General features: G+C 46.0%; 1 protein-coding gene across 2 annotated transcripts in view; it reads right to left on the reverse strand.

The window, feature by feature from the left end:
• svep1 (sushi, von Willebrand factor type A, EGF and pentraxin domain containing 1) overlaps positions 1-27,874 on the reverse strand; it is a 122,719-nt gene that overhangs the window by 82,763 nt on the left and 12,082 nt on the right. For both annotated transcript variants that reach the window (XM_071333557.1, XM_071333556.1), the window contains exons 2-3: positions 2,659-2,914; positions 740-916 (exon numbers count right to left, since the gene is read on the reverse strand). In XM_071333557.1, coding sequence (XP_071189658.1) covers positions 740-916; positions 2,659-2,914 — 433 coding nt within the window. The remainder of the gene's footprint in view (positions 1-739; positions 917-2,658; positions 2,915-27,874) is intronic.

A 27,874-nucleotide genomic window follows, 5' to 3' on the forward strand; every position in this document is an offset into this window, starting at 1 on the left:
AGAGAGAGAGAGAGAGAGAGAGAGAGAGAGAGAGAGAGAGAATGAGAGAGAGACCAAGGGTGAGAGAGAGAGAGCGCGAGAGAGAGAGAGGAGAGAGAGAGAGAGAAATAGAGAGAGAAGGGGGATGGAGAGAGAGAGAGAGAGAAAGAGAGAGATAGAGAGATATATATATATATAGAGAGAGAGAGAGAGAGAGAGAGAGAGAGAGAGAGAGAGAGAGAGAGAGAGAGAGAGAGAGAGAGAGAGAGAGAGAGAGAGAGAGAGAGAGAGAGAGAGAGAGAGAGAGAGAGAGACCAAGAGAGAGAGACCAAGAGAGACCAAGAGAGACCAAGAGAGACCAAGAGAGAGGGGGGGTGAGAGAGAGAGAGAGAGAGAGACCAAGAGAGAGAGAGAGCGAGAGACCCCTGCCAGGCTTCTCTACACACTGATAGGTCTAGGGTCAACACGCACACGCACACACAACGAAACACACAGCCCAGGGTCAGCTCCTACACCTTGAGGAAATCCTGTCTCAAACCAGCACGATGATGTAACTCTCCAAATTACCGGGTGATGTCCTTACTAACAAAGGTTCTTGAAACCCCTGCACTCAGAACGTGTGGTGTGTGGACTCAAGTTATGCCATTAGATGCATAGTAGAAGACTATAGTTTGAAGTGTATTTTATGCTTTCTTATTCATTCTAGAGTTTACATGGCTATCCTTCCTGGGCCCATTCCCCTGTGTCTGTGTCCTCCTACCTGTGCATTCGTACTGCAGCCCCTTGCCGTAATGGCCCTTCTCACAGATACAGTCGTACTGGCCCGTGTGGGTGCCACACTTGCAGCTGGCCATGATGTCACAGCAGTCCGCTCCGGCCTCGCACAGAGACGAGCAGCGGGATAGGTCTTCCTGGATGTAGCTTCCTGTCGGCAGGTCTGAGGGGAGACAAAGGTCATAAACACAAAGGTCAAAGGTCACCAGAGGATATTAGCAACTTTTGTCTTTCATAAACCTTATTTTCTCAGTTCCGTTCCTCTTACGCATCTTATAGTTCTTATGATGAAGGAAAAGTTTGGGAGTCAGAGAGGGACAAAAAGGATTTTAGGGGCACAGACAGATGACTGAGCTGGGGCTCAAACCTGTCAAGGGAGCATGTGTGGTCTTTTCTATACAATTTGTGATATTAGAAGGTAACCAATGAATTAAACCAAAGGGCCACTGGTTGTGTCAGCACACTGGTGGGAGAAAACTGTTTTCTGAGTCATTTTACTGAAAACTATGGAGTCAATTCCAATCCTGTAGATTACCGTAAATTGGCCTACTACTGTATAAACATGTGTATTATGTAATAGTAAAAATGTTATGTAGGCTATGCTAAGCCAGGGCTGGATAAACTTATCTGCCTCACTCATAAATAATAACAAAAGAAGAAGGATTGGCTGAGTGATTGTTCTTCCTGAGAAGTAGGAACCGAACAAAGAGCATTGTGGGCCAGATGTTTGAGGATTGTGTTCGGTCAAGGGTTTGTGGTCAGCAGGGGTAAAGACCTGGGTTCAAATGTTTTAGCTACACTTAATTGAGCTTGCCTGGTGCAATGGAATCAATGGTATAGGGCTGGAGTGGAAACTATGGCTGAAACTGGGACTGGGGCTGAAAATATGGCTGAAACTCGGGCTGGGGCTGAAAATATGGCTGAAACTGGGACTGGAGCTGAAGCTATGGCTGAAACTGGGGCTGAAGATATGGCTGAAGCTGGGGCTGAAGCTATGGCTGAAGCTGGGGCTGAAGCTATGACTGAAGCTGGGGCTGGAGATATGGCTGGAGCTGGGGCTATAGGGTTGAGGAACTGGTGTTTGGGTTGGGGTTGGCAGAGCCAGGGAGCAGACTTGGAGAGGGAGAGTCATTGAAACAGAGACACACGGCATGGAGCCCTGATAACATGCACTGGCTGCCTTGGCTCACACTCTGACAACCTTATCCCTCTCTCAGTCTGACAGAAGTGATTTACCACTGTCTAGTTTCTAATAGGCTGCGTCCTAAATGGAACACTATTCACGGTTCGGCTCTTGCATGTGGTTGTTTTATGGTCCGATGCAACTGATGTCTGAGAAACGATGACTCCAGTACTATTTCTGGGTTCTGCTCCCTCACATGGACTGTGGGAATGGAGAATGTATTTTACCTAATTTTTTATGGTGTTATGTGTTGGCTAGACACAGGAGACATACAGGGCAAACTGTGTGCATGATGTGGATGGAATTCCGCTGAAATTTAAAAATTCCTTCCCACTGGGCGCAGACGTCAGTTTAACATTCGTTTTTATTTACGTTTAGTTGAGTTGTCAGGTTAAAAGACAAAATTCCCTTAAGTTGATGACTTTTTGCAATTCCAATCTGTTTTCCACGTTGTTTCAACGTCACCACATAGATTTGTTTTGTTTGAAATGACGTGGAAACAACGTTCATTCAACCAGTTTTGACCAGTGTGTTAGTCACATAGGGCTGCTGTAACCTTAGTTGAGAAAAATATATCCTACTCAATACTTCCTTGTGCTAGCCTGGGTACCAGTCTGTTTGTGCTATCATTCCATGTTTGTCATGACAAGGAATGACAAGGAGTGAAAAGATAGCGCGAACAGACCGGTACCCAGGCTATTCAAGTGCCCCTTCCGCCTCACCTTCGTGCAGTGCACGGCGAGCCAGGGCCTCGAACTCTGCAAAGTTGTGTACTAGGTAGCAGTGCTGGTCCTTAGGGTGTGAGGCCATGTCATGTAACTCCCTGATGTTCCCCTGCCAGATCCCCAGGGTGTAGATCTCCACCCCCTGCTCCCTCAGAGCAGCTGCCACCGGGCGAGGGTCGCCCCCGTTGGAGTAGCCGTCCGTTATCAGGAAGATCACCTTGGTGGCATTGGCCCGCGAGTGACGCAGGATTTGCTGTGGGAGAATGAGAAGATTAGAAAATGAAGAGATTGGTAGAATTGATACAGGAATGGATGGTGGATTTGCTGTGGAAGAATGAGAGGATTTGAAGAATGAATACAGGTGTGAATGGATGGTGGATTTGCTATGGTGGAATGAGACGATTGGAAGAATGAATTCAGGGTGTGAATGAATGGTGGATTTGCTGTTGTTGAATGAGAGGTTTTGAATAATGAATACAGGTGTGAATGAATGGTGGATTTGCTGCTGTTGAATGAGAGGTTTTGAAGAATGAATACAGGTGTGAACGGATGGTGGATTTGCTGTGGTAGAATGAGAGGATTTGAAGAATGAATACAGGTGTGAACGGATGGTGGATTTGCTGTGGTAGAATGAGAGGATTTGAAGAATGAATACAGGTGTGAATGGATGGTGGATGTTGTTGGATCGTCATCAGGTCCTGCACAGGGTGAAGTGAATACAGTAACCATGTCTATAGCAAATGCATTCAGCCTTTACAGCAGCAGCCAGCTAACCACTAGAACATTAGAGCAACCCTGTTATAGCAGAGTGGAGCTGCTGCAGACACACACATGGGTTCAAACACCATTCAAAATCATTTCAAGTACTTTATCTGCGTTTGATGGAGCTTGCCTGGCGAAATGGGACCAATAGAATAGTCCAAAAGTGTAAACGCTGCCCATCTGGCTTTTCTAGGCAGGTTAAAGCAAACCAAGTATTTTAATGATTTCAAATAGTATTTGAACCCAGGACAGGACTGCCTCTCTGATTCAGAGGGGTTGGGTTAAATGCGGAAGACACATTTCAGTAGAATGCATTCAGTTGTACAACTGACTAGGTATCCCCCTTTCCCTTTCCTTAGACACATGGTCTGGTTCGCATGCACTAAGTTTAGCTGGAGTTTGCAACAAATCCCTGTACAATTAGGCAGGCCATTAAAGACACAGAGAAACATTATTTCCACAGCCCAGAAGTTAAATCCTAGAGAGAGAAAGAGTGTGAGAGACATCTGCTCTGCTGGTCTGGTCTGCGCTGCTCTACTGTACTGTACATAACACGGCAAGCCAGGCCTGCTACAGTTGGTATGTTTATTTGGAATGAAATTAATTTAAATGGTATGGATGTGAGGAAAAGGGGAAAACAAGGACTATAAAGAAGGTGGGGGAGTGAAAACAAGATGGCGTGAGTGTGAGACATTAACAGAGATGTTGGCCTAAAGGGTAGTTCAATAAAATATGTTTATATAATGGAGAGAGTGAGACAGAGAGTGAGGGAGAGGAAAAATGAGAGAGTGTGACAGAGAGTGAGGGAAAGATAATGGAGAGAGTGAACGTGAGAGGATTGGAGACATGGTTGTAAGGACGTGACCAAGGAGAGAAGTAGAGAGAGGTAGAGAGAGAGAGAGTGGGAGGGAGAGAGCGAGAGATAGAGAAAAGAGAGAGAGAGAGGAGAGAGAGAAAAAAGAGAGAGAGAGAGAGGGAGAGGGAGAAGGAGAGAAAGAAAATAAAGAAAGGAAGAGGAAGCTGGTGTTCTGTTCTTTATTGTCTAACTGGCTGCACTTCAAGCATCTCCGGCGGGGTAAAGTAATTACAGAGGCTGTGAAGCGAGGGAAGGAAGGATGGAGAGATGGAGGACAGAGAAGGGGAGGGAGGAAAAGCCTGGCTTCTCTGATCCTCTCTTCAAAGTCACCAGAGAGGCACCCTGGTTCTCATCCCAGCCTTCCAGGCCTCTCTGCCGCCCGCTCCCAGCTGTCAGTGCACCCAGGCAGGCTGATTCGTTACGGTGAGGGGCCTCGCTGATTCTCCCTCCCTGGTTCGCCCTCCCTGGTTCTCCCCTGGACCTAAACCGTCTGCTGTCACCAAACCACAGTGATGTCATTGTGGGCTGCGCTCCGGATGGGATGGAGTAGAGGAGAGAGAGCGATGACTGAGAGAGAAGTGTGTGTTTTGGGGTGTTTTAGGGTATTTTATGAGGTGCTCAAAGGTCTGTGGGGTTGCAAGGGTTTGTGTTGGGGTGTGAGACGACGGCTGGTGGCTGGTGGTGAGCAGGGGGGTGACACCGCTGAGTGTTTATTTATTGAATTTTTTTCACCTTTATTTAACCAGGTAGGCCAGTTGAGAACAAGTTCTCATTTACAACTGCGACCTGGCCAAGATAAAGCAAAGCAGTGCGACAAAAACAACAACACAAAGTTACACATAAACAAACGTACAGTCAATAACACAAAATAAAATTAAAATAAGCAAATCTATGTACAGTGTGTGTAAATGTAGAAGAGTAGGGAGGTAGGCAATAAAAAGGCCCTAGAGGCGAAAATAATTACAATTTAGCATTAATACTGGAGTGATAGATGTGCAGATGATGATGTGCAAGTAGAGATACTGGGGTGCAAAAGAGCAAGAGGGTGAAGTTAGAGAGGGAGATATACAACTCCAACTTTAGAGATTTTTGCAATTCGTTCCAGTCATTGGCAGCAGAGAACTGGAAGGAAAGGCGGCCAAAGGAAGTGTTGGCTTTGGGGATGACCAGTGCAATATACCTGCTGGAGCGCGTGCTACGGGCATTGCTATGGTGACCTGTGAGCTGAGATAAGGCGGGGCTTTACCTAGCAAAGACTTATAGATGACCTGGAGCCAGTGGGTTTGGCAACGAATATGTAGTGAGGGCCATCCAACGAGAGCAGACAGGTCGCAGTGGTGGGTAGTATATGGGGCTTTGGTGACAAAATGGATGGCACTGTGATAGACTACATCCAGTTTGCTGAGTAGAGGGTTGGGGGCTATTTTGTAAATGACATCGCCGAAGTCAAGGCGGCATGAGTGGCATGAGGCTTTGTTGCGAAATAGGAAGCTGATTCTATATTTAATTTTGGATTGGAGATGCTTAATGCGAGTCTGGAAGGAGAGTTTACAGTCTAACCCGACACCTAGGTATTTGTAGTTGTTCACATATTCTAGGTCAGAACCGTCCAGAGTAGTGATGCTAGTCAGGCGGGAGGGTGCGGGCAGCAATCGGTTGAAGAGCACGCACTTAGTTTTGTGTGTGTATGTATAAATCGTATATATAGCTACACACACACACACACGCTGCTACACACACACGCACGGACGCACGTATCCACACAAAATGTTCTTCTATCATAAAACATAGGTTAGAGTTTTTCGTCATGAATCTTGTTCTAAAGGCAGCTCTGCAGAGTGGTCACTAGCTGGCACAGCCACAAAGTCATCAAATCTGACCTTAACCTTAACCACACTGCTAACCCTAATGCCTATCCCTAACCCTAACCTTTAAATTAATTGTTTTCATAGATATTTACAATATAGCCAATTTTGACTTTGCAGCTGGCCTATCTAAGAGGAAATCGCTCAGTTCTGCCTCCAGGACACAACTCGTGACAATAAACATCAACCTGCATATAAAACAGTTGTGGGCCTCACTAATTGTAGGATTTGGCAGCTCGCAAGCGAAACACTCCTTTTGGCACGACGCCTTGGTGTGTGTGTGTGTGTGTGTGTGTGTGTGTGTGTGTGTGTGTGTGTGTGTGTGTGTGTGTGTGTGTGTGTGTGTGTGTGTGTGTGTGTGTGTGTGTGTGTGTGTGTGTGTGTGTGTGTGTGTGTGTGTGTGTGTGTGTGTGTGTGTGTGTGTGTGTGTGTGTGTGTGTGTGTGTGTGTGTGTGTAGGGGGGGGGGGGGTGGAACCTTTTGATACTGTACAGAGTACATCTCATGCATTTCCTCAGGCCTACTGTGAGATACATCCATCCAAGAACATCCTACTGTGAGATACATCCATCCAAGAAAGTCCTACTGTGAGATACATCCATCCAAGAAAGTCCTACTGTGAGATACATCCATCCAAGAAAGATAGAAAGCAGCAGCAATAGGATAGTGACAGTTGAAGTCGGAAGTTTACATACACTTAGGTTGGAGTCATTAAAACTTGTTTTTCAACCACTCCACAAATGTCTTGTTAACAAACTATAGTTTTGGCAAGTCGGTTAGGACATATACTTTGTGCAAAAATTGTTTACAGACAGATTATTTCACTTATAATTCACTGTATTACAATTCCAGTGGGTCAGAAGTTTACATACACTAAGTTGACTGTGCCTTTAAACAGCTTGGAAAATTCCAGAAAATTATGTCATGGCTTTAGAAGCTTCTGATAAGCTAATTGACATCATTTGAGTCAATTGGAGGTGTACCTGTGGATGTATTTCAAGGCCTACCTTCAAACTCAGTGCTTCTTTGCTTGACATCATGGGGAAATCTAAATAAATCAGCCAAGACCTCAGAAAAAAAATTGTAGACCTCCACAAGTCTGGTTCATCCTTGGGAGCAATTTCCAAAGGCCTAAAGGTAGCACGTTCAGCATACCGCTCAGGAAGGAGACGCATTCTGTCGCCCACAGATGAACGTGCTTTGGTGCGAAAAGTGCAAATCAATCCCAGAACAACAGCAAAGGACCTTGTGAAGATGCTGGACGAAACAGGTACAAAAGTATCTATATCCACAGTAAAACGGGTCCTATATCGACATAACCTGAAAGGCCGCTCAGCAAGGAAGAAGCCATTTCTCCAGAACCGCCATAAAAAAAAACAGACTACGGTTTGCCCACCGCACATGGGGACAAAGATCGTACTTTTTGGAGAAATGTTCTCTGGTCTGATGAAACAAAAATAGAACTGTTTGGCCATAATGAACATCGTTATGTTTGGAGGAAAAAGGGGGAGGCTTCCAAGCTGGCAGCATCATGTTGTGGGGATGCTTTGCTGTCCTTTAGGGACTCGTGCACTTCACAAAATAGATGGCATCATGAGGTAGGAAAATTATGTGGATATATTGAAGCAACATCTCAAGACATCAGTCAGGAAGTTAAAGCTTGGTCGCAAAATGGGTCTTCCAAATGGACAATGATCCCAAGCACACTTCCAAAGTTGTGGCAAAATGGCTTAAGTCAAGTCAAGGTATTGGAGTGGCCATCACAAAACCCTGACCTCAATCCCATAGAAAATTTGTGTGCAGAACTGCTAAAGCGTGTGCGAGCAAGGAGGCCAACAAACCTGACTCAGTTACACCAGCTCTGTCAGGAGGAATGGGCCAAAATTCACCCAACTTATTGTGGGAAGGTTGTGGAAGGCTACCCGAAACGTTTGACCCAAGTTAAACAATGTAAAGGCCAAATACTAATTGAGTGTATGTAAACTTCTGACCCATTGGGAATGTGATGAAATAAATAAAAGCTGAAATAAATCATTCTCTCTACTATTATTCTGACATTTCACATTCTTAAAATAAAGTGGTGATCCTAACTGACCTGAGACAGGGAATTTTTACTAAGATTAAATGACAGGAATTGTGAAAAACTGAGTTTAAATGTATTTGGCTAAGGTGTATGTAAACTTCAACTGTAAGTGTGTCTGTATTTGTAGCTTAGATTTCTGTCAAAGCTTTAGAGAGAGAAAGAGAGAAGGGGAGAGAGAGAGAGAGAGAGAAGGGGAGTACCAGCTGCTCAGCAGGCTCTGCTCACACTTACTGTTGTTCCATAAGGTGTATTTTTACCAGTTTTTTTCTTCTGATTCTACTGCTTGCATCAGTTACCTGATGTGGAATAGAGTTCCAAGTAGTCACGACTGTCTGCCTCCCATAGTCTGTTCTAGACTTGGGGACTCTTACACTAGCCCAAGCCAATGGCATGTACCAGATGCTCAGCAGGCTCTGCTCACACTTACTGGTCCGAGGCCAAACCACACGACTAACAACATTGGACACTTTATGGAACACAAAGCCCTCACTATCTCACCCTGGAATATCCAAGGCCTGAGGTCATCTGCCTTTGGCCTAAAGAGCAGGAACCTGGACTTCACCAAAGAAATCAGAAATAGAGACATTGTCATCCTACAAGAAACATAGAGGAGACGGACCCACTGGTTGCCCTCTAGGTTACAGCGAGCTGGTAGTCCCATCCACCAAACTACCAGGTGTGAAGCAGGGAAGGGATTCAGGGGGTATGCTAATTTGGTATAGAGCAGACCTAACTCACTCTGTTAAATTAATCAAAACAAGAACATTTTACATTTGGCTAGAAATTCAAAAGGAAATGATCTTAACAGAGAAAAATATCCCTCCACTAGAATCCCCATACTTTGATGACAGCTTCTTCATCCTGGAGGGGGAAATCAATCATTTCTGGGCCCAGGGAAATGTCTGTGGCGACCTAAATACCAGAACTGGACAAACACCTGACACCTTCAGCACACAGGGGAACAAACACCTACCTGGAGGTGACAGCATTCCCTCCCCCATATGCCCCCCTAGACACAACTATGACAACATAACCAACAAAAACTGGTCACAACTCCTGCAGCTCTGTTGCACGCTGGGTATGCACATAGTCAACGGTAGGCTTAACGGGGACTCCTATGCTCCTATGGTAGGTACACCTATAGCTCATCTCTTGGCAGTAATACTGTAGAATACTTTATCACTGACCTCAACCCAGAGTCTCTCAGAGCGTTCACAGTCAGCCCACTGACACCCCTATCAGATCACAGCAAAATCACAGTCTAATTGTGTCATGCCCTGATCTGTATCACCTGTCATCACCTTGTGCTTGTCTCCACCCCCCTCCAGGTGTCACCCATCTTCCCCATTATCCCCTGGGTACTTATACCTGTGTTCTCTGTTTGTCTGGGCCAGTTCGTCTTGTTTGTCATGTCAACCAGCATATTTTCTCAGCTCCTGCTTTTCCCCAGTCTCTCTTTTTCTTGCCCTCCTGGTTTTGACCCTTGCCTGTCCTGACTTTGAGCCCCCTGCCTGACCACTCTGCCTGGCCCTGACCCTGAGCCTGCCTGCCGTCCTGAACCTTTGTCCCACTACTCTGGATTATCGACCCCTGCCTGCCTTGACCTGTCGTTTGCCTGCCCCTGTTGCTGTAATAAACATTGTTACTTCAACACAGTCTGCATTTGGGTCTTACCTGAAACGTGATAGTACAAATTGGCCGTGACTGACCCAGCAGACTTGGACCAGCTCCGCAACGCCATCTCCTCCCAAGGAGCCACCATTGGTAGGCACGAGTATTTGCTTTGCGACCTGATTGAAAGGTTCCAGGACGTGGCCTAACGTCACGATCTAGAATTGGACGCATTGTGGGAGCATTTCCGTGGGTTGCCTACTAGGCAGCCTACCAGAATGGTAACCTCCCAGCCCCTCAGTAACCCGGCTGGTAGCAGCGCCATCACCCTGGTTTCCCGGGAAACCCGGGAACCTACGATGGAGATTCCAGAACCTGCCGGGCCTTTCTCTCCCAGTGCTCCCTCGTTTTCGAGCTGCAGCCTTCTTCGTTCCCCTCGGACCACTCAAGGATAGCGTACATTATTATGCTGAGGGCACTCGCCTGTGCCACGACGGTGTGGGAGCAACAATCCGCCATATGTCTCAGTCTGGAGGTATTTGTGGCGGAGGTGAGAAACGTTTTCGAGGCTCCAGTGTCCGGGAGAGAGGCTGCCCAGAAGTTACTCCAGCTTTGGCAGGACTCCCTCAGTGTGGCAGACTATGTGGTGGATTTCCGCACGCTAGCAGCGGAGGGTGCCTGGAACCCAGAAGCGCTGTTCAACACGTTCCTGCACGGATTATCGGAGGAAGTAAAGGACGAGCTTGCAGGCAGGGAACTACCGACGGATCTCTACTCACTCATTGCTTTGACTATCCGGATCAATGGACAGCTATGGGAATGTAGGAGGGAGAAGACGTCTGATTGCATCCCAATCGCTCACTCAAGGATCCCACCTTGCATCTGATGAACTCCGGAAGTCCCCGGCGTCTACGCCCCAGAGAGGATCCGAGTTTACCCGAGTTCCTCCAAGAGCCTCCGAAGTCTGCCGATTTACCTCTTACTGAGCCGATGCAGCTCGGCTGGGCTATGCTGTCTCCAGCCGAACACGTACACAGACTTAACACCCAGAGTTGTCTGTATTGTGGTACTGCCGGTCATTATGTGTCTACAGTACCTGTCCTTTCAAGAGACCTAGATCATTGGTAGGAATGAGTACACTGGTGGGTCTTAAGGACAATTTTGCTTCTCCCCCTACTCGACCCCCTCTCCATGCCACCCTGCTGTGGGGCGACCAGTCCAAGTCTCTCCAGATACTCATCGACTCAGGGGGCCGATATGAGTCTTACGGATGTTGCCCTGGCGTCCAAGCTGGGCATTCCTACTCAATCCCTCTCCATTCCCATGAATGTTAGAGCGCTGGATGGGTGCTCTATAGGCCGGGTCACACACCATACCACCCCCATCAACCTACGAGTGTCGGGGAACCACAGTGAGATGATCCAATTCCTGCTAATTGAGTCTCCACAGGTTCCTGTGGTATTTGGATTCTCTTGGCTCCAGCGACACAATCCCTCGATTGACTGGTCTACTGGTGCCATCGTGGGCTGGAACCCGTTCTGTCATTACCTGAAATCATCTCTGCCTGCCCCAGGACGTCTTCCTGGGGGCTTGGAAATTGCCCTGAACCTCTCTGCCATTCCCGCGGAGTACCAGGACCTCCGGGAGGGGTTCAGTAAGACCGGGGCCTCTTTGCTTCAGCAACACCGACCGGTATCCGGTTAAGCCGGATGCGCTGGCACGCCGCTATAGCCCCGCGGCTACCCCCCCCACCCCGTAAGCCGAGACCTTTCCCCTATGCTCCAAAATCATTAGCCCCTCCGCTGTTCGTCTTCTGTTGCCCCGTACCCTCCGTATACTTCCTATTTTTCATGTGTCTAGATGTAAACGTGATATCTTGAACAGAGCAATATTCAATCAATAGGCATCAAAGCCAAAGGAACTGAATAATATTAAGAAATGCTATAGATGGAAGGACAGTAGTGTGGAAACCTACCAAAAAACAATTAGGCAACAACAAATTCAATCCCTTTCAGACAGCATTGGATAAATGTTCCACTGTAATAGTGAAGGTGTAACTTGCAGTAGAAAATCTAAAGAGAATATTTGACCGCTCACCTTCTGTATCAAATCAAAACATTTCTAAAAGAAAACCAGACAAAATGAATAACAATGACATAATGGTTTGTTGAAGAATGCAAAAACCTAAGAAAGAAATTGAGAAACCTATCCAACCAAAAACATAGAGACCCAGAAAACCTGAGCCTACGCCTTCACTACGGTGAATCACTAAAACAATACAGAAATACACTACGGAAAAGAAGGAACAGCACGTCAGAAAACAGCTCAATGTAATTGAAGAATCCATAGACTCTAACCACTTCTGGGAAAATTGGAAAACATTAAACAAAACAACAACACGAAGAATTATCTATCCAAAACGGAGATGTATGGGTAAACCACTTCTCTATAACAAAGAACAAACAGAAAACACATATACATGGTCAATACAAATCTTAGAATCAACTATTACAGACTACCAGAACCCACTGGATTCTCCAATTACATTGAATGAACTACAGGACAAAATACAAACCCTCCATCCTAAAAAGGCCTGTGGTGTTGATGGTATCCTCAATGAAATGATCAAATATACAGACCACAAATTCCAATTGGCTATACTTAAACTCTTTAACATCCTCCTTAGCTCTGGCATCTTCCCCAATATTTGGAACCAAGGACTGATCACCCCAATCCACAAAAGTGTAGACACATTTGACCCCAATAACTACCATGGGATATGCGTCAACAGCAACCCTGGGAAACAATGACCTGAACAAATGTCAAATTGGCGTTTTACCAAATTACCGTACGACAGACCACGTATTCACCCTGCAAACCCTAATTGACAAACAAACAAACCAAAACAAAGGCAAACTCTACTCATGCTTTGTTGATTTAAAAAAAATGTTTGACTCAATTTGGCATGAGAATCTGCTATACAAATTGATGGAAAAAATCCATGTACACAAAAAAAAGTGGGCCTTCAAAATTGGAAAAAACACACATTTCTTTCCACAGGGCTGTGGGTGAGACAGGGATGCAGCTTAAGCTCCACCCTTTTCAACATATATGTCAACGAATCGGCGAGGACGCTAGAACAGTCTGCAGCACCCAGCCTCACCCTACTAGAATCTGATGTCAAATGTCTACTGTTTGCGGATGATCTGGTGCTTCTGTCCCCAACCAAGGAGGGCCTACAGCAGCACCAAGATCTTCTGCACAGATTCTGTCAGACCTGGGCCCTGACAGTAAATCTCAGTAAGACAAAAATAATGGTGTTCCAAAAAAGGTCCAGTTGCCAGGATCAGAAATACAAATTCCATCTAGACACCATTGCCCTAGAGCACACGAAAAACTATACATACTTCAGCCTAAACATCAGCACCACAGGTAACTTCCGCAAAAAGCTGTGAACGAGCTGAGCGACAAGGAAAGGAGGTCCTTCAAAAGGAACATAACATTCGACACACCAATTGATTCAGTTATAGAACCCATTGTCCTTTATGGTTGTGAGGTCTGGGGTCCGCTCACCAACCAAGAATTCACAAAATGGGACAAACACCAAATTGAGACTCTGCATGCAGAATTCTGCAACAATATCCCCAGCGTACAATGTAAAACACCAAATAATACATGCAGAGCAGAATTAGGCTGATACCCGCCAATTATCAAAATCCAGAAAAGAGCCATTCAATTCTACAACCACCTAAAAGGAAGTGATAACCAAACCTTCCATAACAAAGCCATCACCTACAGAGAGATGAACCTGGAGAAGAGCCACCTAAGCAAGCAGGTCCTGGGGCTCTGTTCACAAACACAAACAGACCTAACAGAGCCCCAGGACAACAACATAATTAGACCCAACCAAATCATGAGAAAACAAAAATGGATTACTTGACACATTGGAAAGAATTTACAAAAAACTAGAATGCTATTTGGCCCTAAACAGAAAGTACACAGTGGCAGAATACCTGATCCAAATTAAGGAAATCTTTGACTATGTAAAGACTCAGTGAGCATAGCCTTGCTATTGAGAGAGGCCGCCATAGGCAGACACAAACACAAACAGACCCAACAGAGCCCCAGGACAACAACATAATTAGACCCAACCAAATCATGAGAAAACAAAAATGGATTACTTGACACATTGGAAAGAATTTACAAAAAACTAGAATGCTATTTGGCCCTAAACAGAAAGTACAAAGTGGCAGAATACCTGACCCAAAATTAAGGAAATCTTTGACTATGTAAAGACTCAGTGAGCATAGCCTTGCTATTGAGAGACGCCGCCATAGGCAGACCTGGCTCTCAAAAGAAGACAGGCTATGTCTACACTGCCCACAAAATGAGGAGAAACTGAGCTGCACCTCCTGCCAAATGTATGACCATATTATAGACACCTATTTCCCTCAGATTACACAGACCCACAAAGAATTTGAAAACAAACCAAATTTTGATAAACTCCCATATCTACTGGGTGAAATACCACAGTGTGCAATCACAGCAGCACGATTTGTGACCTGTTGTCACAAGAAAAGGTCAACCAGTGAAGAACAAACACCATTGTAAATGCAACCTATATTTACGTTTATTTATTTTCCCTTTTGTACTTTAACCATTTGCACATCATTACAACACTGTATTTGACATAATATGACATTTTGGAATGTCTTTATTCTTTTGGAACTTTTGTGTAGTGGTTACTGTACATTTTGTTCTTGTTTATTTCACTTTTGTTTATTATCTATTTCACTTGCTTTGGCAATGTAAACATATGTTTCCCATCAATCAATCAAATGTATTTATAAAGCCGTTTTTCTACCTCAGGCAATGTCACAAAGTGCTGTACAGAAACCCAGCCTAGAATCCCAAACAGCAAGCAACGCAGATGTAGAAGCACGCCAATAAAGCCCTTAAATTGAATTGAGAGAGCGAGAGAGATAGTAGAGATTCCAAAGACTCTGGAGAATAATGTCAGGAAACTGCATTCCAAAACGCCTCACACACTTTGGCAAGCGAGCAGAGTGGAGAGATGAGAAGAGTGATCCATATGTGCAGAGCTGCTGGTGAAGATATTCTCACACACACACACTGTCATTAAAACAGCAATGGTAGAGGTGGGAATAGCCACTGCAGTGGTGCATCTAATGTGAACAGATGCTGCATTGACTTGAGTGAGGCACATTGGTTGAGATATTACAAGGGACTGATGCAAGACTGATGCCAGACGAACAAAAGATATTGCCGGGAGGTTCTAACACCTTATGGGGCCATCATGGTGCCAATGTCCTCAGGCCATTCATCAAATCAAAAGGATCTATATGCCTGGCAGTAGTCCAGAATATTTACTAAGATCCTCCCCTCGCTCTCCATCCCTTGACCGCCCAGTGTCTTTGGTCAAAGGCTCCGGCACACCTGGCTCTATACGATCTGTGGTTAATCCCATCTCTTGTCATTTGGCTGCTCCTGTGGCTGTGGCCACATGCTTACAAGCTACTTTAGACTAGTGTTGAGATGCACCCAAGGAAGTAAGGATGTCTGCCCGATGCAGGCTGGGAGTTTTGTTCAGCACACCTGAAGGAACATTCTCTTGGGGTCACTGAGGTAAAATGGAGGACGGATTACCGAGAGAGAAAGAGAAAAGAAGTCTTCCTATCATTTGTTCATGCCTCTTTCTCCAAAGGAAAATCTTTCTTTTGAGGCATTCCAGAGTGGATAAAAAACACAAACCAACTGCATCCGTTTGGAAAGCTGCTCTCCCCGCCCCTCAGTTGGAAGTCGAGAGTGTTTGTTTTGACATGGTATCTGTTCTTGGCTAGGGTGGCCAGAATAACAACAACAACCCAGAGCCAATCAAAACACGACACCCCCTTAAACGGATGCTAGTAGACTCAACTTTGCCACCATTGAGAAATATCTCATAAGTGTTTACGTCTTTCAGGTGAGCTTCAGTGTTTACAAAGTCTACTCTGTAAAATAGCATTCAATCTTTATTAATCCCCCTAACATGTTTTTCTATGGTAGACATGACAGCTTCCTCTCTCTGTCTCAACACCTACTAGACAGGGGAAGGGTCATCTTCGGGTGGTCTATTAAAACAATTTCACCTTCAAACTACAGTTTTTTCATTATACAGTGGGGAGAACAAGTATTTGATACACTGCCGATTTTGCAGGTTTTCCTACTTACAAAGCATGTAGAGGTCTGTCATTTTTATCATAGGTACACTTCAACTGTGAGAGACGGAATCTAAAACAAAAATCCAGAAAATCACATTGTATGATTTTTAAGTAATTAATTTGCATTTTATTGCATGACATAAGTATTTGATCACCTACCAACCAGTAAGAATTCCGGCTCTCACAGACCTGTTAGTTTTTCTTTAAGAAGCCCTCCTGTTCTCCACTCATTACCTGTATTAACTGCACCTGTTTGAACTCGTTACCTGTATAAAAGACACCTGTCCACACACTCAATCAAACAGACTCCAACCTCTCCACAATGGCCAAGACCAGAGAGCTGTGTAAGGACATCAGGGATAAATTGTAGACCTGTACAAGGCTGGGATGGGCTACAGGACAATAGCCAAGCAGCTTGGTGAGAAGGCAACAACTGTTGGCACAATTATTAGAAAATGGAAGAAGTTCAAGATGACGGTCAATCACCCTCGGTCTGGGGCTCCATGCAAGATCTCACCTCGTGGGGCATCAATGATCATGAGGAATGTGAGGGATCAGCCCAGAACTACACGGCAGGACCTGGTCAATGACCTGAAGAAAGCTGGGACCACAGTCTCAAAGAAAACCATTAGTAACACACTACGCCGTCATGGATTAAAATCCTGCAGCGCACGCAAGGTCCCCCTGCTCAAGCCAGCGCATGTCCAGGCCCGTCTGAAGTTTGCCAATGACCATCTGGATGATCCAGAGGAGGAATGGGAGAAGGTCATGTGGTCTGATGAGACAAAAATAGAGCTTTTTGCTCTAAACTCCACTCGCCGTGTTTGGAGGAATAGAAGGATGAGTACAACCCCAAGAACACCATCCCAACCGTGAAGCATGGAGGTGGAAACATCATTCTTTGGGGATGCTTTTCTGCAAAGGGGACAGGACGACTGCACCGTATTGAGGGGAGGATGGATGGGGCCATGTATCGCGAGATCTTGACCAACAACCTCCTTCCCTCAGTAAGAGCATTGAAGATGGGTCGTGGCTGGGTCTTCCAGCATGACAACGACCCGAAACACACAGCCAGGGCAACTAAGGAGTGGCTCCGTAAGAAGCATCTCAAGGTCCTGGAGTGGCCTAGCCAGTCTCCAGACCTGAACCCAATAGAAAATCATTGGAGGGGGCCGAAAGTCCGTATTGCCCAGCGACAGCCCCGAAACCTGAAGGATCTGGAGAAGGTCTGTATGGAGGAGTGGGCCAAAATCCCTGCTGCAGTGTGTGCAAACCTGGTCAAGAACTACAGGAAACGTATGATCTCTGTAATTGCAAACTAAGGTTTCTGTACCAAATATTCAGTTCTGCTTTTCTGATGTATCAAATACTTATGTCATGCAATAAAATGCAAATTAATTAATTAAAAATCATACAATGTGATTTTCTGGATTTTTGTTTTAGATTCCTTCTCTCACAGTTGAAGTGTACCTATGATAAAAATTACAGACCTCTACATGCTTTGTAAGTAGGAAAACCTGCAAAATTGTCAGTGTATCAAATACTTGTTCTCCCCACTGTATCTATGTAGATAGGGAAGCACAAGTGTTTTCTTTGTTGACTTATTCATTTCCCTTCATGCATTGTTTCTCTGATGCCCTACCTACACACACCCACAAAGGATAGTCTCCTTGGGCTTGGGCCACAACATAATTTTTGGTCCCCTGTATCCTGCTAATTACCTCCATATTTGTGGTGCCCTCATTTTAAAAAAACGTTCCAAACTCAATTACAACGTCTACCTTCTCAAACACAGGAATTAGAGCGTAGCCTAACTCCCTCCTTGAGGAGAGGAACCCTGTTCAGTGTAACTCCATTCCAATGACAGTTACAGACACAAGGTAGAAAGCGGCCATCAACTCAAAGACATTGTCTGCGTATAAAGGGACCCTATTCCCTCTATAGTGCACTACTTTTGACCAGTGGTGCACTATAGACCTATAGGAAATAACGTGTCATAGGTCTCTAGTCAAAGGTAGTGTAGTGCACTATATAAGGAATAGGTTGCCATTTGGGACTCACCCCTTGTCAGTCTGACACTCTACAGTGGCACGTAGTGAAAAGCAAACCCCATTCTAATTGTATGAGCAAATCCCTGTGAAGCGCTGCTTGTAAAGATCTGTCCGTCACCACTATACACACGCACAAAGTGTTTAACTGTCCAGGCCAGCAACAGTGAGAGGTGGAGAGTTGAGTGGAGAGTGGACACACACTCACGCAATTACCAGAGACAGTGTTGCGAAGTAAAGGACTAACACACTACATTGTGCTGTTTCTGTTTGTGTGTGTTTGTGTGTGTGTGCAAATCTAATTCCAAACTGTAATGCAGAGCTACAAAGCTGTTATCCCACGGTCGAAAATTAAACCCATTCGATTAATTCGCTGCTATAGTACACTGGTGCAAAGCGTTGTACAGAAATAAGACATTTAACATGTCAAAGCCCCAATCAGATGCATAAAATGAGACATTTAGAAGTCAGCGTGTTCCAATCAAATGTGACATCCTGTGGAAGTGGAAGTCGGGGGGGGCAGGAGGAGCAGGTAGCTGACTAATGGTGGCTATTCAGCAGTCTGATGTTCTGAAGTCCACAATCAGCTCCTTTGTTTTGCTGACGTTGAGGAAGAGGTTGTTTGGGGGGGGGGGGGGCAGGAGGAGCAGGTAGCTGACTAATGGTGGCTATTCAGCAGTCTGATGTTCTGAAGTCCACAATCAGCTCCTTTGTTTTGCTGACGTTGAGGAAGAGGTTGTTTACCTGGCACCACGCCGTCAGAGTGCCTACCTCCTCCCTGTAGGCTATCTCATCGTTGTTGGTAATCAGGCCTACTACTGTCGTGTCATCAGCTAACTTGATGGTGGAGTTGGAACTGTGTGAGGCCACGCAGTCGTAGGTATACAGGGAGTACAGGAAGAGACTGAAGACCCACCCTTGTGGGGCCCCCGTGATGAGGATTCACTTGGGATCAGCCCGTCAGGAAGTCTAGGACCCAGTTGCACAGGGAGGAGTTCAGTCCCAGGGCCGTGAGCATTGTGGTGAGCTTAGAGGACACTATGGTATTGAAGGCTGAGCTGTAGTTGATAAACGTGGATCTGTCAGAGCGGTAGGAGAATTGGAGAGGGTTGAGTGTGTCGGGGAGGTTAGGAGGTGGTATGGTCTTTGATTAGCCTCTCAAAGCACTTCATGATGACGGAAGTGAGTGCTACGGGTCGGACATCATTCAGTTCAGTTACTTTCCCTTCCTTGGGCACGGGGATGATAATGGACAACTTGAAGCAGGAGGGGATAACGGCCTGAGCTAGAGAGAAATTTAAAATGTCCGAAAACACATCAGCTAGCTGGTCTGCACATGCTCTGAGGGCACGGCTAGGGATGCCATCTGGGTTGTTAGTCTGGGATGCCGTCTTCCCCTGTAGTGTGGTCTCAATCAACTCCAGATGAGGTGGATTGACCTGGCCAGGGCCGTCCGCGCTGGCATTCGCCTCCAGCCAAAACCCCAGCGATCCAAAGCCCCACTTCCCAAAGGCAACAGAGAGGGCCCGCAGACAGATAAGACCTCTGTAATGGACTGGATAGATCACGACTAAGCCTTTAGGATCCACTATGATCTTCTGCACTAACTGTGGACCAGCCCACCGAGTTAGGCCTTCTTTCTCTCTCTCCTCTGACACCGCCTAGTATATAGGTCCTGGATGGCAGGAAGCTTGGCCCCAGTGATGTCCTGGGCTGTACGCACAACCCTCTGAAGCGCCTTACGGTCAGATGCTGAGCAGTTGCCATACCAGGCGGTGATGCAACCGGTCAGGATGCTCTCGATGGTGCAGCTGTATACATTTTGAGGATCTGGGGACCCATGCCAAATCTTTTCGGTCTCCTGAGGGGGAAAAAGCGTTACCGTGCCCTCTTCACGACTGTCTTGGTGTGTTTGGACCATGATAGCTTGTTGGTGATGTGGACACCAAGGAACTTGAAACTCTTGACCCGTCCACTATAGCCCCGTCGATGTGAATGGGGGCGTGTTCGGCCCTCCTTTTCCTGTAGTCCACGATCATCTCCTTTATCTTGCTCACGTTGAGGGAGAGGTTGTTGTCCTGGCACCACACTGCCAGTTCTCTGACCTCCTCCCTATAGGCTGTTTCATCGTTGTCGGTGATCAGGACTACCACTGTTGTCGTCAGCAAGCTTAATGATGGTGATGGAGTTGTGCTTGGCTACGCAGTTGTGGGTGAACAGGGAGTACAGGAGGGGACTAAGCACGCACCCCTGAGGGTAGCTTTGGGCTCAAGTATGATAAAGAGACAATACATAGCTGATGATGTACCTAGGGACAAGATACATGTTCACTTTTCTGGGAAAATATTCTATGGGTTCTAGAATAGCAGTTTAGTATTCCAGTCCCTGTTAGTTAACTATCTCTCCACACCCCATCTCTCCCCCCTCTCTCTCCCTCCCTCTCTCCCCCCTCTCTCTCCCTCCCTCTCTCTCTTCCTCGCTCTCTCTCTCTCTCTTTCTCTCTCTCTCTCTCCCTCCCTCTCTCTCTTCCTCGCTGTCTCTCTCTCTCTCGCTCTCTCTCTCTCAGTGGCGGAGCGAGCCTCACTGATTGGTTTCTCTTGGCACATGTTTGTCTGTTGAGATCTTCAGATAGATCAGTGTCTCTGGAAACTTTTATGTTTTTTAATACGGACAGAACGACGATGGAGTATCAAGTTATTTTCATTGGCCATCATGACTGGTATCGTTAGATAAGGGGTTTTTGCGTTACATTGATTTATGAACAATGATATTGAGTATGAAATACAGCTATATGTAACTACTTGATTGTTATAGCTCCTACAATATACACTTGATACCTATGAATAGGCGTACAATTGGTTTAAAAAAAAATGTTGGACGACAATTCTATAGTGTTATACAGATCCTTGTTCTCTTACTCCGCTGCAGCAACTTTCTGAAGAAAAATAAGTACAAAACAATACATGGTTGCTCGGTAACAACCACTCTTCATGTTTTGATACCATGAATCCAAACGTATTATAATTGTGTGCTTTTGTTTTCCTTCCAAAGATTGTGAATTTTGTGGTGATGGTATCATTTCTCCTGGGATTCATCTCAGGCCAAAACACCACATTTGGAACCTGCTCTGATTATAACGCGCAAGAGTGCGGACGTACACACACAAACACACACACACACACACATACACACACACACTGACACACACATATTTTTTTACTTGGGCTTTGCCTGGCGCAAGTTTATTGAGGCTAAAATCAAAACAGCAGAACTAATTGCTGTTAGTGACTGAAGCCTCACTCCCTCAGACCTGAGCAGCATAAAACTCAACCACAATAAAAACACTGCGGACAAAAACAACCTCGTATAATCTAATCCAAGCCTGACTCTCAACCTCACATTACCAGAGGTTTTACAAATAACTGTCAGCTATTTTATCCCGAAACCACACTGTTGTTCAGCTTGTTACAACCACTGGCTTGTCTTTTACAATGTTGATTTCCTCAGTCTTCAGGTGCATGGGATCACCGCTAACAGCTGTATACGGCTCAGATTCAAGGACGGGGGGGGGGACTTCGATCCAGTCACTCTTTGAGCAATCAGTCAAAGATCAAATCAAATCAAAATTGTATTTGTCACATGCGCCCGAATAGAACAGGCGTATACATTACCGTGAAATGCTTACTTACAAGCCCCTAACCAACAATGCAGTTCAAGAAATAGAGTTAAGAAAATATGACTAAATATTATTACTAAATAACTAAAGAAAAAGAGAAAAGTAACACAATAAAATAACAATAACGAGGCTATATACATGGGGCACCGGTACTGAGTCAGTGTGGGGGCTACAGGTTAGTCAAAGTAATTTGTACATGTAGGCAGGAGTAAAGTGACTATGCATAGGTAATAAACAGCGAGTAGCAGCAGCGTAAAAACAAAATGGGGGGAGGGGTCAATGTAAATAGTAAATAGTCCGGTGGCCATTTGATGAATTGTTCAGCAGTCGTATGGTTTGGGGGTAGAAGCTGTTGAGGAGCCTTTTGGACCTAAACATGGATCAATTAAACGTTACGGAGAAGAGAAACGCAATTCAATGCAATACAATAAACGTTGCTCATAGCGTTTATTGTATTGCATTGAATACACCACAGACTCCCCACCTCGAAGAGTTGATTTTATGGACTACATCAAGAACCCGTTTTACACTTTTTGCTGCGATCATTAAAAAGAAATCCAGGTCGCAGGGGGACAATAGCTATTCGAGCAAAACAAGCGAAAAAAGAAGATGAAGGATATGTAATGCTGCCGTCTGAAATTACATGCATTTAAACTGCCTGGGGGTTTTTCTTCAGGCTTGGCTGCCGTTTGCGTTTCATAGGTTCGCCGTAGGTAGATTGCTTTCCATTTTCATATCCTTAGCTCATTCAAAAGCCTAATTGTGTGTGTGTGTGTCAGTGTGTGTTTTGAGAAACAGGCTTGAGGGTTCGTAATTGCTTCGTCGGGATTAAAGTGCCAATTGAATGATTCCTTTTGGGCCAGTTTTGAAACTGTGGTATGCAGTGATTTCCCCATGGCCGAGGGTATGTTCAGTTGAGCAGGACAGGAGTGGTGATGTGTTTGGCGAAGTCTCTCTAACTAATATGAGACAATTAGGCAGCGAGCGCTGACGCACTAAAGTGTGGAGAACAAGAAACAGAAAAAAATTCTGAAAACTAGAGGCCAAAAGCACAAGATAGGAGAAGCGCAACGAACACGAATGTGCAAAAACACATGATGAATACAAGCACAGTCTCTAAAACACACATGCATGTATGCACACACACACACACACACACACACACACACACACACACACACACACACACACACACACACACACACACACACACACACACACACACACACACACACACACACACACACACACACACACACACACACACACACACACACACACACACACACACACACACACACACACAAAAAAAACTAAAAGCCTGTCATTCACAGACACAATCATGCCAAAGATGGAAAATTATAAGTATTGAACCACAGCGTTCATTGACCACAGAACCACGATTAGTTGCTGCTACCAACCAATTGGCTGGGAGATTGGAGCCTGTGGTCCAGTAATGTAGAGTCTGGTTGGTTCAGGGCCCGGTTTTCCATCTCCAGGCAACAACACACAAAGACAGAGACTGTTTCCACAGGACCCAGAGAGAGGCTGAGAACCAAATGACACCCCATCCCCTATATAGTGCTCCCTATTCCCCATAGGGCTCTGGTCAAAATTAGTGCACTCAGTATGGAATAGTGTACCATTTGTGACGCGAGCAGAGACTACATCTGTATTGACAGGAGGGTTCGCTACTAAACCACAACAGTATGGAGATACCCATGTGCCAAGTGGGACACACATAACATTTACTGTACACATAGATAAACACAAAGAGCAGTTCTGGAAATATTGAAATTAAGGGGAACAAAAAGACAGTCAGAGACAGACAGACACTAAGAGAGAGAGAAGAAGGGAGAGACAGAGAGAGAGACAGAGCGACAGAAAGACAGACAGACACTAAGAGAGATAGAGCAAGAGAGAGAGCACAGAGAACAGAGAACAGAGAGCAGAGATAGACATGCAGAGAACAGAGAACAGAGAACAGAGACAGACACAGAGAACAGAGAACAGAGAACAGAGAACAGAGAACAGAGAACAGAGAACAGATAACGGAGAACAGAGAACAGAGATAGACAGGCAGAGAACAGAGAACAGAGATAGACAGGCAGAGAACAGAGAACAGAGATAGACAGGCAGAGAACAGAGAACAGAGATAGACAGGCAGAGAACAGAGAACAGAGATAGACAGGCAGAGAACAGAGAACAGATATAGACAGGCAGAGAACAGAGAACAGAGATAGACAGGCAGAGAACAGAGAACAGAGATATACAGGCAGAGAACAGTGAACAGAGATAGACAGGCAGAGAACAGAGAACAGAATAGACAGGCAGAGAACAGAGAACAGAATAGACAGGCAGAGAACAGTGAATAGAGATAGACAGGCAGAGAACAGAGGACAAAGAACAGAGACAGACAGGCAGAGAACAGAGACAGAGACAAGAGTCAGAGACAGAGAACAGAGACCGACAGGCAGAGAACAGAGACCGACAGGCAGAGAACAGAGACAGGCAGAGAACAGAGACCGACAGGCAGAGAACAGAGACCGACAGGCAGAGAACAGAGACAGGCAGAGCAACAGTGTCATGCATGAGGGCTGGTACTCAGACTCTGACCCATCTGTCTGAGGGTCCTATGAGTCAGATAGATGGCATCCCTCTCATGTAGAATACGGTCTTTACACCACTAGGAGCTGTCAATACGGCCACAGCAGACTACAGCCAGGAAACCAGGGTATGTACACACTGTGACTAGGGGCAACTTCATGCTACTCCTTTCCAACCGCCACTGTCCTCACCCAAGGAAAGCCATCAACATTTGCCAGTCTCAGCAATCACACACACACACACGCACACACACATCTCCGTCCTAGCCAAGAGTAAGTCAACACAGTGTAACACTCAGCTCTGCACAATGTACTGCACCCGGCCAGATCTCTCTCTCTCACACACACACACGCACACACACACACACGCACGCACGCACGCACGCACGCACACACACACACACACACGTGAAACCCAAATCAGCCTCTCTCTTCTCTAGTCCAACAGGCTCAAATTAAAACTATGCTTTTCCACATTATGGCTGAGCTGGAATATTTTGTCGGGCTGAGTTTTCTGCCCAGCAACTAGGAAAGGGAGCGTAAGTGTGCGTCCGAAATGGCACCCTATTCCCTATATAGGGTCCTACACCGTGGGGAGCCACAGCACCATATAGGGAATAGGGTGCCATTTGGGACGCAGCCCTAAAGGAGGTTTTGGGACCTGAGGAGAAGTGATGAAGGCTGTGGTTAGAGTCAGACTGACTGGGGAGATTGTAGCTGCGTTGGTAAATAGATACAGTTGGCCAGTGCTCGGACACAGGTACAGTACGTCTCTAAGAGGCCTTAACGAACTGGCTGAGCGCCTGCTAGGAGCCTGGATTCAGATATATTCAGAGAGGGAGAGGAGTGCAGTCAAGAGGCAGGAATGGGTTATTTCCCTATATTACTTAGGCCCAATATGCAACTTGATATCATAGTCTCACTTCGGGATTTGACGTAATTGGATGAATGTTGACTTTTGACCCATTAATTCCGCACGGTGACATATCATGAGGGACCTTAGTACATTTTCATGACAGGTTGATTGCCCCCACACACACACACACACACACACACACACACACACACACACACACACACACACACACACACACACACACACACACACACACACACACACACACACACACACACACACACACACACACACACACACACACACACACACACACACACACACACACACACACACACACACAGAATGGAAGACCTCTGAAACAACATTGTACATTCCTGGAGAACATTCCATGACTTCTGCACCATGGGGATCCACAGCACCAGCTTCCATGTGGACCAGTGTCCATTGAACTCAGTTGACCCTGCAGAGTGTGTGTCAGCCAGGGCCTCAGCCATATCATCAGTTTCTTGCAGCCACGTATAAGCTCACAGACCTGAGGCCCTGGTCTCTGCTATCTCCTCAGCATCAGACCCGAGGCCCTGGTCTCTGCTATCTCCTCAGCATCAGACCTGAGGCCCTGGTCTCTGCTATCTCCTCAGTATCAGACCTGAGGCCCTGGTCTCTGCTATCTCCTCAGTATCAGACCTGAGGCCCTGGTCTCTGCTATCTCCTCAGTATCAGACCTGAGGCCCTGGTCTCTGCTATATCCTCAGCATCAGACCTGAGGCCCTGGTCTCTGCTATCTCCTCAGTATCAGACCTGAGGCCCTGGTCTCTGCTATATCCTCAGCATCAGACCTGAGGCCCTGGTCTCTGCTATCTCCTCAGTATCAGACCTGAGGCCCTGGTCTCTGCAATCTCCTCAGTATCAGACCTGAGGCTCTGGTCTCTGCTATCTCCTCAGTATCAGACCTGAGGCCCTGGTCTCTGCAATCTCCTCAGTATCAGACCTGAGGCTCTGGTCTCTGCTATCTCCTCAGTATCAGACCTGAGGCCCTGGTCTCTGCTATCTCCTTGTACCTCTCTCTCTCTCTCTCTCTCTCTCTCTGTCTGTACCTCTCTCTCTCTCTCTCTCTCTCTCTCTCTCTCTCTGTCTGTACCTCTCTCTCTCTCTCTGTCTGTACCTCTCTCTCTCTCTGTCTGTCTGTACCTCTCTCTCTTTTTCTCTCTCTCTCTCTGTCTGTACCTCTCTCTCTCTGTCTGTCTGTACCTCTCTCTCTCTCTCTCTGTCTGTCTGTCTGTACCTCTCTCTCTCTCTCTCTCTGTCTGTACCTCTTTCTCTCTCAACAACTGACACTGTTATTCATCACTGTTTCCTGGAGGTCAGAGAATACCTCTGGATGTTCAGTGTGTGAGAGATTGAAGAAGGGGGGGGGTTACCTGATTGGTGAAATGTGGTCGGAGAAGAGGCATGAAACTGTCCATTTATTATCGTCGTCACACTCCTCCGCCAGGAGTTTTCCGTGGTCACTCACAGGGTATGCGGTCAGGAAAAACTCCAGGGCCTACTCATACCATCAGACTACGTGGCAGAGACTAATGGATGCCCTCGCTGATCTCCTGTCCTGGACAGACACTAACTCACAGACACACTACTGTTGAGTCTATCCTGTCAATCTCAGTTTCGACAGCCAGAGAAGTTTCCAGCGACGCCCTGAGCTCGGACATAAATGTTGAGGAAACCATATGTGTGTAAAACAGGCAGCTTTTTTTTTTTAGATGAGCCGGTCGTTTAAGGGCTACAGCGAATCACCTGGCCTCCACACGGTACAACGCCCATCTGATCCAATAGGAGAGGGTTGCTACTGTCTATCACGCAAAGAAGGGGAAGAAGACAGCTGGACTGAATATACAGAGAGGGAGGTGTGAATGGCTTCTCAGCTAAATTGACGAACAGGGTCGGCTCCTGTGCGTTCCAGGCGAACAAAAGGCTGGACCAGACTGAACTGAAACTCATGGCGAGCTTATGGAAAAACTGTCTTTGAATGAATCTGCAAGAGTCAGCAAATGACGACGGCAAAAATGATTCAAATTAAGGACGAGCGGCAGGTGTGTGACATTCTCCTAACGCTAGCCGTGACACGTAAAAAAAAAAAATCCTTGTTCAAATGTCCATATCCCGACCCTGGAATCTCAGTCACTCGCTTATGAACATAGACTTCTACTATACAGGTGTAATGATACATGAAATAAGAGCGACTGCATGCCCTCTCGTTGATTGAATAGGCAGATGGCACTTGTAGAGGAGACAGGAACATATTTTATGTAAACCCTTGTCTTTAGCCTTTCTTAATGTGTGTGTATGTGGTTAGCATTGGGGCAACTCCCCTAATATAACCGTGTGGCTCAGTTGGGGCTCATTTCGTAGAGCTTGGCACACGGCACCAGGGTTGAAAATATGAAAACGGACTCACTCTCTATTGTAAGTCGCTAAAATGTAATAGTCATCTCTTTCTGTCAATGTCCCCCCCTTCATTCTCCCAATGGGAGATTAACATTCCAGAGAGTTGACTTCCTGGTGCTGTCAAGCCCTCCAGCAGAGTTTATGAACCACGTTGCGCATTACAGTCAAAATATGTGATATTGGTT

Source organism: Salvelinus alpinus, chromosome 11 (genome assembly GCF_045679555.1).
Source record: "Salvelinus alpinus chromosome 11, SLU_Salpinus.1, whole genome shotgun sequence".
Lineage (NCBI taxonomy): Eukaryota > Metazoa > Chordata > Actinopteri > Salmoniformes > Salmonidae > Salvelinus > Salvelinus alpinus.